Source organism: Cyrtonyx montezumae, unplaced genomic scaffold, assembly GCF_038088225.1.
Source record: "Cyrtonyx montezumae isolate F1298 unplaced genomic scaffold, pur_monq_1.0 scaffold_5, whole genome shotgun sequence".
Lineage (NCBI taxonomy): Eukaryota > Metazoa > Chordata > Aves > Galliformes > Odontophoridae > Cyrtonyx > Cyrtonyx montezumae.
Window position 1 is genome coordinate 4844135 of NW_027072056.1, and position 11113 is coordinate 4855247.

The following is an 11113-nucleotide window of genomic DNA, read 5'->3' on the forward strand; positions in this document are numbered from 1 at the left end:
AGGTCAGCAACTGCTCATAAGATTTGCCAAGAGGCCGCATGGGTAGCCTCAGGAGAGGCTTTTAAGCCAAGCTCTATAATGACAATACACTCAAGGAGTAAATCTCAAAGGCTGATTTGCAGTGCACAGACAGACAATGCACATATATTCCAGAAGCTACTCTTTGACCTGAAAGCAGGTTTAAGATCTTAGAACCAGAAAGTTGGAAGGGTTTTCCCAAGACAGCAACTCAAGGTACCAACAGCAGGACCTCTGAGCTTGCTGAACCACCCACCTGAGCTCTTCTTGCAGGTGGGCTTGCAATGGACAGCCATCATGGAGCACCTGGCCAGGAGGTGCCCGCACCGCAGGGCAGATGTAAATTCTGGGGGTCAAAGAGTCACAGTGCCAGGTTTTCTCAGAATTACTGTCTGATGAGAACTGTGGAAGAGAAGAGTATTACTGTGATTCAGACTGAAACACACTTACGAAAAACACAAAACTGTCTGCAAACCTTAGCCTTCAGCACTCCCACAGCTGGGTGAATGGGATCAGGAGCCCGCTGAGGCTGTTCTATCCTGGAGCTTAGCACAGTGAGCAGCAGTTCAGGCAGCAGAGAGAGGGTCTCAGGGATCCTCCAGGACGTGACCCCTTTGGGAAGTGCACACAGCCTGCTGGGGGAGAATGGACAGTGGATGCCAGCAAGGCACTGGGCATTGGAAAGTGAATAGAAGGAAAAGCCTGAAGTCATTCCATCGCCAGAGGAACACCTGCATGGCAGATGAATGTTTCACCTCATCACAGGGCCTCAGTCAATAGGGGGTGATGTGAGCCATGGCAGCAGTAGAGGAAGCTCTGCCTCGGGGAAGTGCATTGAGGAGGGGTGGGGATGCTTCCTCCACCAGCGTCGTTGCTGCTGCCACAGCCACCTGCAAGTGGTCATCACAGAACACCTCACTGTTCACATGCTGGGAGCACTGCTGGGAGGGCTCAGCACACTGTATGCTGCACTACAACCAGAGTGGAGGAACGTTCAACCTCTCTGAGGACGGCGAATGAGAAGGTAATTCATCCTGGTTATTTGTTGGCATGGTTAGTGGAGCTCTGTAAGGAATTGCCTTTCTCCATCTGTGGTGGGATCCCGAAATGGTGGTGGAGAAACTGGGAGAGGGCTGGAGCCTGTGCATTTTCAAATCTCATTTTGATACTAGCCACAGTAGACTTATTGTGGATGCCAAAGGGCAGTCTCCACCTTTGCTAAATCTCCCCATTGTCTATTACAACCTACCTGTTTCCCTTATTTCTTCTGCTCTCAAAACATTCCTAATGTCCAAAACACAGAGCTGCTGCAGGTACCTACAGTGCACGTTCCCACACTGCTGGATTGCTTGGCAGCATGACTTTCAAAGCTGGTTGAGAGCTGCAGCTCCCGTAGAGGTGGCAGCAGTGCCCTAGAGATGGCTTGGACAGGGTGCTTTGGAGCCCAGACAATCTGCACACACGGAGCCATGTTCCCCACACAGGGAAAGTCCACAGACATCTCAGACCTCCCAGGGTTTTTGTGACCATGAAGTGTCTCAAAGGGCAGCGCAGAATACAATCCTGCATTAACTCCTCCAAAGCAGGAAGGCAAGGAGCAGCACGGCCCTTGGGGTGAAATAATCCACCCACCAGATCACATTCAGCTCACCACTGTATTTCACATGGCTGCTGATTGCATCTCTTCCCATGCCTTTTTTTTCTTGCACTTCAGCAGATTGCTCTAGCGCTTCAGAGATTAAGACCAACTCTCACAATACTTGAAAGACAGCATGCAGTCCACAGTTTTCTCTCTGATTCTTGCCACAGACTACAAAATGTTATCACTAAATGTAGGACTCTGTGGCAGCTAAAATAATGAGAGATGGGCGAATAATTGCTCTTATCGCTAATAAGAAGTGATGACAGATCAGGATCAAAGGAGAGGACAGCTGACCCTTTGCAGCACATCTCCCAGAGCATTCTGAGCTGTGAGGATGCTGGCCGGCTTCTCGTGAGCACCACTGTGAGAGGAGGGATGAGACCTGGGTTTAGGCATCCCCTTCCCATTACCAAAGAAGCTGTAACAGTTCACATAACTCCCAGCTGCAGGATAACAGCCTCTGACTGATCTGAGTCTGGCCCAAAACAGAAGCACAGTCACGCTCCAGCCTTGCCCTCTGCATTCGCACTGCATGGGACAGAATGAGAGCTGCTTTTCTCCCCTCCACAACTGAGCAGGCTGGTGTCCCACCCTGTCCCTTCCCACCAGGTGCCCTGAAGACAGTTCTGTTCTGCAGCATCATCTGCTCGGTCTCATTTTCACTGTTGGTAAAGCTCTGAGGCCTGAGAAGTACTATCTGAATTAATCACTGTCTCACTCATAGTCTAGCTTCTAAAAAACATAATCTGCTTTCCCAGGAACTGTGCCTCTTAATATCTCCAAAATGAACCAGAGCAGCTGCAATATCACAGCGGACAAAACCTTTCCACTTGTCCAGCTATGTGTTTACATCCCAGTTTTGCTGCTGGGCTTTTTGCTAAACATGTTGGCGCTATGGGTGTTCTGCTGCAAGCTCAGCAAGTGGACAGAAACCAGAGTATACATGGTCAACCTGGCTGTGGCTGACTGCTTGCTGCTCTTTACTTTACCTTTTAAAACATTGTCCCAGTTCCAGCAGCTGAAGGCGGACAGATGGTGTCTGATTCTGGAAGGTGGCTATTTCATAAACCGCTTAATGAGCATCGGTATCATCACCGTCGTAGCAGCCGACCGGTACGTCGCAATCAAGTATCCTCTGAGAGCCAAAGCACTGCGCTCACCACTGCAGGCAGCTTTTGCATCTGGATTTCTTTGGATAGTCATCATCTGTGTGATTTCCCTCATTAAAACGGTAGAAGACCGAGAGCAAGATCAATTTTGCTTTGAGAAGTCCTCTGTCAAGCCCTCCGTCATCACGCTGTGCGCTATTATCGGAGGGTTTTTCATACCACTGATCATCGTGATTTACTGCTCGACGCAAGTCATTGCAGAACTCACAAGGAAGAAAAATGAAAACTGCCACAAGGAAGAGTTAATCAGGAAAGCTGTCTACATCGTGGCTGCAAACATGGCTGTGTTCATCGTATGCTTCTTGCCTCTTTACGTTGGGCACCTCCTTCGCTTTGTAATGGACTCCTTCAGCTCCAGCTGCACTGCGATACAGAAGGTCAACAACTTCGTTCACCTCGCCTCGGTGCTCGCCAACACCAACTGCTGCCTGGATGCTATTTGCTACTACTTTGTAAACAAGGAATTTCAGGAGGCGTCTTCCAAGCTAGCGAGGTCCAAATCTGACTCTGGCGAAACAGCTGAAGTTCAGCTCCCGGGTATAACACATCGGTGCCAAATGTAGAGGGCTTTCTTTTTGTGTGAGAGCGATGGAGGGACTTTCTGCTGATGGGAAAGATTCAGACATGAAAATCAGCCCTCATTCAGACGACCGCAGCAGTACAGATGCTGATGCAGTGATCACCACTGACAATTCCCTGCCTTATCCAAATTTGAGTAAGATGATAGCTCTCCACTGCAAAAACACATCCGTTTCCCCCCAAGCCCCAGCAAGTGCAGCCAGTAGGAAAAGTTTTTGGTATCCATCCCCCTGCCTTGAGCCAGTTTTGATGCAGCTGTAGTTGTGACAAAGAAACAGAAATTATTTGAAATATCAAAAAAAGAAAAAAAAATCTCAAAGTGAAACCATTGCAGAAAAAGTCAGGAGGATAGTTCTACATCACAAAGGTCTCTTCTTAGCAATAAACACCCAATCACAGAAGCAGATGTGTGTTCAGCCTGCTACAGTCAAGTTTGCAGCATCGTTTGGACTATATGACAGTGATAAGATGGTCATCAATAGAAATACGGGGTCAGAAGGATCTGCAGTCATTTGTATAGGGGGAAAAAGCTTCACAGTGAATGCATTCGAGTCAAACTGCATTAAGGATATTATCCAAAGAGCTGGGGTGGGTGGGAATGGCAACTCTGTAAATGGAGCCAGTTCAACATTACAGCGTAAATAATTATCTAAAGAAAGTAGCAACTGCTGCTGCCTTCCAGCCCCACGCCCAGCTCAGCCTCACCACTCCTGCTCAAGGCAAGTGGCAAAAGGAATAAACCCCTCGGGGAGAGACCCTGCTGCAGGCAACCACTGTGCAGAGCCCTCCACTCACCTGGGCAGGAGGGGAGCAAAGGCAGGGCAGCCTCTGGTGGGGCTGCAGGCTCCTCACTGCACTTGCCAGAGATACAGACAGCAATGGGGAAAGCAGCTCTGCCATCATGAAAATCTGCAAGCAACATCCAGCCTTTGTTCAAAGCACAGTGAAGAGTGAGATTATAAGAGGTTCTGATGACAAAGTGCACCTTTGAAGGAGGCTGGTTTCTCCCTGCTTCTGCTCCTGCCTTTTCTCTGCAAACATCAAAGCACTCTGTGTGCACAGGTGGGTATCTTCTCCCGCCCCAGCCCAGGGTGCAGGGAGCCCTGTGTGCTGACGGCTCTGCACCGCTGCAGTCACACTCCCACACAATACTTTTGTGACTTTAATTTGATGGGCTGCTCCCAAATAAAACTAATCTTCACGATTCATCCCTCTGTATGGGATCTGTGTGCAGGGGGAGCAGATTTGGAACAATAGCCAGTGTTTTTTCTACACCTGCACTCTCACCAATATGGGCACGAGCTGTTCAGAGGTGAAAGCACTGCACAAACCAAACAGTTATTTTAGATGCAGCAGGAAAAAATACTGCTCCTCTGCTAACCGCTAATTAAATGGGTGGGGGAGACACGAAGCTGACTACAAAGTATTTTCAGCAGGTTCTGTTCACCCGTCTCGCTCCAAGTAACACCCCTTCCTCTAGCAGCTGCTTGCACAAAATGTGCACCATGAACACTTGGCCAGATGGCCAAACTTTCTACCCACACGAACCTCACACTGAAGTGTGAGGTGCACGCAGTGGGAAGGCCACAGATGCTTTCTGGGGCTGCGGATGGGACAGCCAGGTTGTGTTGGTGTGCTGCTGTTCCTTTGAAACAGTCCCCAAATCTCTGCTCTGCACTGTCTGAGGGGGGTTACCAGGTGGAACTGTGGGCAGACAGGGATTTGGTTGTGCTGGGACTGAGATATGTGGCACAGGCACCAAGTACATGACAGAGAAACACACTCCACCACCCCAGCCACAATACTGGACTGAGTTGTTCAGCTTGCACACCTTTTCTACCTGGAGATTTTGAGCTGTCTTCCTAGAAGTGCCTTTTTAAACTATAATCATCTGGCCAGGCTCTTGCACACCAGAGGGCTAAGGGATCTATCAAGCAGTGAGGAAGTAGCAGCAATTTACTCTTTTCCAGCATCTTTGGTGAACTCAGTAACCACCAGAAGATGAGGGGGATGTGATCACTTGCTGACAGGATATCAATTGATCCACCATGGCCTGAAGGAAAGAAATTCTGTACTCAGAAGGTGGTGAGGCACTGGCACAGGCTGCCCAAAGAAGCTGTGTGTGCCCCATCCCTGGAGGCTTTGGTTGCATGGGGCCCTGAGCAGCCTGATCTGGTGGAGGACAACCAGCCCATGGCAGGGGGTTGGAACTGAGTTGGCTGTAAGGTCCCTTCCAACCCAGATCATTCTGTAACTGTATGAAGCAGCCAGCTCCCACTCTGCACACAGATGGGACATAGATATACAGGTGGAGCAGGCTTTGCCTGGCTTGACTTGATCAAGCAAAAGTTTCACTACATCCAAAAAGCTTTTGAAAACATGCAACTTAGCCTCCTCAGCATAAGATGTCCTCAGGACATCGCAAATTATTTTAATGACAAGTCTGGATGACGCTGACCCCATGCCTTCCATATTGTGAGCGTACTGGTGTGAGGAGGGCAGGAGGGCTGCATGGCTGCATCCTGCCCTGAGAAGCCATGGTGTCCTCCCAGCAGCCACAGGCAGGCACAAATATCTCACATGGGCATCTGTGCAAGATTAATTATGATTCTATGAACCAACAGCACTGCTGGACACAGCCAGTGTGATCCTCTTTACAATGGACAGAATACCAAAACCAAAAACATCTGACAGCATGTGCAGAGCTGCTGCACCATGTCAGAAGCAGCTGCACAAGCTGGGAGATAGGCACACCATGGGATAACATCCAAAACGACCTCCAGCTTTCATGTTGCTGCTCACTGAGGTCTGGTGATGTTTCACACCAATTTTCCTGTCTGGGGTTTTCCATTGCTGTCACACTTTAACTGAACCCTGCTGCCAAGAACAGTCAGGATGGCTGACTGAAAAATGAGAGTTCAACTGAATGTCAGATGTGGGGGGAAAGTGCGAAAGCTCTCACCAAGAAACTATGACACAATTCAGAGATGCTTTCATCGAAGACAGAAAGAAGGCACCACTGGGGAAGTGAAAAATCAGGGTGGCTTGCAGTTGTGAGCCTGAGTTAGAAGCATTCCCGTGTGCTTCAGTTTCTGAATGAGGGCTCAAAACCATCACAGAGTCACTCCAGTAGGACCAGCTGTCCCACATGGGCAGCTCACACACTGGCCGGGGTTAACATCTGACATTGTGTGCTCCTTGCCCTCCATGAAGGCACTAGCAGGCTGCAGCATCTGCAGCCCTCTCTGCATGAAATACAGTGCTCTGTTGGCAGCTTTACCAGGTTCAAAGCTCTCATGACACTTTTTTCCACTCATTTTTTTCTACCAATGTGAATACTTGATGCTTTTACCCTCCTGGTCCTCAGTTTTCAAGGCAGATAGGACTTTGTTTTGGGTCGGGTTGAAGTTTGGCACAGATATTTCAATCCAGCTCAAAAACACAACTACAGCTTCATAGGCCTTGTGGGTAACACAGCTCAAAGCCACTCATTAACACATAAAGATGGGCTCCAGCAACACCACATCTCCATCAGAAGTCACAATGCACCAGGCAGGAACTGAAGGACTGGGGGGCCTTTCTCAGGGCCCCATCAGAGAGGCCCTACTTCATGTCTCCATCACATTTTGTAAGGGCAGGACACCGGTACGCGCACCCATGTGGACTGAGCAGCTCCCCCACACTGGTAGAGCTATTTCATGGCCTGCTTAAGTTTACACTGCTGTCTGTACCAAGGATTATTTGACCATTTCATCAGAGAACAGCTCTGGGTGGCAGAAGGAAAGGGTCTACGCAATCTCATCTGGCTCCACAGCACAGATAACAACAGGCAGCTGCTCAGCAGCCACCATGGGCAGGGCAGCACCAGCAGGAGCTGCTAACAGCAGCAACCAAGTAATTACCAAATAATTAAGACCTTAATTTCAACCACTTTGGGCCTGCTTTCATCCAGGTTCTGTCTGATGACCATATGAGACCTGAGTGGCATTACTCATGGCCTCAGGGGTCTCATTCCCAAACCCCAGTGGCAGGCAAACCCCAGGCACCCATGGTACAGCCAGGAGGACTGCACCTCCTGGCACATCTGTAACTGGTGGATGGTGGATGTTCTCCCTTTAGGAAGAGCAGATGACACTTTCAGTTGGCGGAGCAGCACAGGGTGACCTAGGGTCAGTAAACCCAAGGCTGATTTTTTTCAAGTGGTGTATTTCAACACTTCCCTCTTCCTCATAGAGGCACAGCCCTCTGCTTGCTTCCCTTGAGACATTTTTCTATTCAGCTGTTACTTCGTTTTCATTTTTTGGCAAAACTGATGGAAAGAGGAATTGCTCCTCTGCTTTCAGACAGGGCTGTGCGAAACTGAAGATGCTAAATAACGTTTGTCACTTTTGTGCTTGCCCAAGTTCCTCCCATTTTCAGCTCCCACATGCGCACCACTCAGTACATACAGAAGGAGAAACCACAAGAGCTTCTTCTCATGCACGTAAAATTGTGCTGGGGAGCTGATAGGAAGCTAAATAAACAACAAACAAACAAAACAAATACAAGAAAAATAAACTATTCTGCAAGAAGTACCCAATTCCTATCTTGTCTTTTGCACTGTCTTTCTCCTTCTTTTTCTTTCCTTTTCTGAGAACTATTCCTAATCTAAAACCAAGATGTTATGGTCACTTTATTAAGAAAAGGAACATCAAAGTAAGATCTTCCCATAAGACTGGCTGTCTGTGAACCTATACCCCTGCTATTTGGAGGTGCAAACACACTGACAAACTAAATCATCACAGCAGATTTACTCCAGGACAGATGTTAAAACCACAGCAAATGGACATTTTCTTTTAAACTGTGAACTAGTGACTGGTTGAGATATGCAAGCTTATTCCTTTCCACAGCACCTCTCACTGACAGCCACCAGCTGCCCTGCAGTTACTAGGCAATGAAGGGCAAGCAGCAGGGCTGGCAGACAGCTATATTTTTGGGGGGAATTTATGCAAGTGAAAACCATACACTTTCTCTCATCAGAAAGGTGAATTCACAGGTAAGAGCAGCAGCTGCTAGAGCTTGTCCTCAGGCCTGTATTTACCCTCTTGCTGTTGAACATGTTTATAACCCATTCTGACATAGGCAGCAGGGAGCCTTCATGTCATGAAAATCCAGTGCTTTCCTCTAAAAGCAGCATTAGTGCTATTTCTGCCACAACCTCACCCACCTTTCAAGCCAGCAACCTCCATCAGATGCTAAGACAGGGCCAGCATGGTTTCACAGGAACAGTAATCACCCTTTGCTTAAGCAGGCACCAGGTTATTCCAGGTCTGCTCCTCCAACTTGTCTATATTCATCAACAAGCAAAGCAGAAGTCCCTAGCCCCATTGACCAGGGTCATCCTTTCTTGGTTTAGTGCTGGTTTCCACAGTCAGTGTGGCATCAACGTACAAAACGGAGGTGGAACCAATTTTCCAGCATCCTTCCCCTTTGCTTCACCACTCAGTCTCCAGTGAAAAGTAAAGAGCACATCAGTGTAGAGAGAAAACAGTGCCTTGTTCTGCTTTTTTCCCTATGCTGGTGACAAAATGTAGCGGTGGCACATGAAGGATGGAAGGGGAACAGAAAGCAAGGAAGCACCTGGGCAAAATAGCAGAGGCTGCGGTCTTCATAAGTGGAAGGACCCAAACTTCAGTGTAAGTTCAGTTCCTGATACATTAGATTTGCAAAACAAGATAGATTTTGCAAAACAAAAAAATTAGGAGTCCCCCATGACTAATATTAATGAACATAAAGCATTGGTAGATCAGTATGTCTTACTTGGTACCAACTGCTCTATTTTCTTGAACTCCTGATTCAAAGATGTTCTGCATGAGCCAGAAGGTCCAGTCATTGTTCTCCAGTTGGGATTTCCAGATTTTGGGCAGTGTTTGCTTTGTTTTAGTTGGGTATGGTGAGGTTTTTTTGGTTGGTCGGTCAAATGGTTTGGTTTGCAGTGCAGCCATTTGTCTCTGTGTCCAAGCTAACTTTGCAAGTGTTTGAAGAAACTGTTTTCCTAGACACAGTTCTCATTGTTTGGTCCTTTAAAAACATCTGCTGCAGTCACTGGAAGCCAGAGATTTTTCTCTTGGCTCAGACTTAAGTCCATCATGCTATATTAGTGATTCCAGGCTGGTGGGAAATGTGACTTCAGCACGTCCTCTGCTGGCTCAGTCGCAGCTGCACTGCAATCTGTACAAACACTGGAGGAAGGAGCAGCTTCTGAGCCCAGGAAAGGACAGATGCAGGGCCTTGCCACCAAACTGTAAAGTTGAAGAGAAGATCAGCCTTGGTGTGATGGACTGTGGGCCTACAGAGACCTTCCCAGGCTATTTGGGTCTGTGCTTTAGGTCTGTCTTTGCATATAATGCCCCATCAGAAGCCTTTTTTTTCCCTTCTGTGAGCAAACGGAATCACTTTCTATATATCTATACACATAGAATTGTCTTTAAAAACTAAAATTCCAATTTTTTAGAGCACAGACAGAACACATGTCTCCATACGTGCCAGAGCTTGGTGCAGCATCGCACCAAGCAAAGCAAGAGAGGCCAACTGCAACCAGCACTCACCAGGTACGCCCTGCTGAGCTGGAGGTAGCTCTGAACAGGAAACATCTGCACCCACCTACACCTGTCAAAAGCTAACAAGAGCTTTGAAACCTGAAAGGCTCAAGTTAGTTATTTTTCAGGGCGATGTAGAAGGTATCAAACCTCCAGAGGGAGGTCTGGCACACCTCTTGACCATCCAGACAAAGCTCTCAAAACTATTGTTCTATATATCAGAAGAGTACATATGCACGTGAATATAATGAGAATCTTTGTAACAGATTATTTAGTCTATAGTACATCCTCATGCATTTTTCCCATGATTATCAGTTGTAATTTTAATTTCTCTCTATCTGTAATCATTAAAACAATGTCTTTTGATGATATGCTGTATCATGAGCTCAGCCAGCACCTGTCAGAAAGAAACTGACTTTAGTCAAACAGCTCCTCCACCATCCTGATCTGATGAACCTCCTGCAACAAGCACAGAAAAGAGGACAAAAATCTCTTACTGCAGTCCATAGTAATAGTGAAGAAATGCATCAAGTATGGGAAAGAACCAAGAAGAATGGAGAACATCAACAGTGAGGTCCCACTGTGATTTTACTAGCTCTGGTTATATCATGTTTGTTGTAATATTGCTTTGTATACCAGGGTTTGGAGAAAGGCTAAACAAGTTGCTCTGCTGAAGGAACTCCCACCATGTCTAAATTTTTATCTTGCATAATTGAGCATGTTAAAAGGAAATAAAACATGTCATTAGTTTATAGGCACAGAGGTAAGAGGTGACCACTCTTTGTGTCTCTCTGTGGGGAGATGAACTGACTTTAGTCATGGGGTGGACTGTGGTTGGGGCAGTCCTGCAGGCCATTCTGATCTCAGAGTAAGCCCCCATCGTGCTTTTGCTTTTGTTCAAGTGCAGTGAAGTGGGATGACTGGGCACTCTGACTGCACCTGGAACTCCTGCTCCTTGAATCACGGCCTATCTGAGAGGGATCAAAGCTGTACAGCCTGAGCGTACTGGAACTGTATGGCTGGGAGATTGCCTCACCTGAACTGTGGCCAGACTGGAAAGTTATCTGCCTAGAGGCAGCCACCTTGCAGTCCTATAAATAAGATTCTAAGCAAAGAGCCCCTTGAAC

At 47.5% G+C, this 11113-nt stretch overlaps 1 protein-coding gene and 1 long non-coding RNA gene across 2 annotated transcripts; one reads left to right on the forward strand and one right to left on the reverse strand.

Moving 5' to 3' along the window:
* Nucleotides 1–523: 523 nt before the first annotated feature.
* Nucleotides 524–11055, reverse strand: LOC136056030 (uncharacterized). Its single transcript, XR_010622908.1, has 3 exons — nucleotides 11023–11055; nucleotides 9208–9618; nucleotides 524–653 (listed from the first exon to the last, which is right to left on the reverse strand). It is a non-coding gene; the product is annotated as an uncharacterized LOC136056030 (long non-coding RNA).
* LOC136056026 (G-protein coupled receptor 35-like) lies at nucleotides 785–3556 on the forward strand. The gene is made up of 2 exons (XM_065747979.1): nucleotides 785–1042; nucleotides 2419–3556. The coding sequence occupies exon 2, from the start codon at nucleotides 2445–2447 to the stop codon at nucleotides 3390–3392; it is 948 nt and encodes a 315-aa protein (XP_065604051.1). The 5' UTR covers nucleotides 785–1042; nucleotides 2419–2444; the 3' UTR covers nucleotides 3393–3556.
* Nucleotides 11056–11113: the final 58 nt, after the last annotated feature.

Excerpts from the sequence above, each read along its gene's own strand:
- LOC136056026 (XM_065747979.1), top strand. The coding sequence starts at position 2,445 with ATGAACCAGAGCAGCTGCAATATCACAGCGGACAAAACCTTTCCACTT.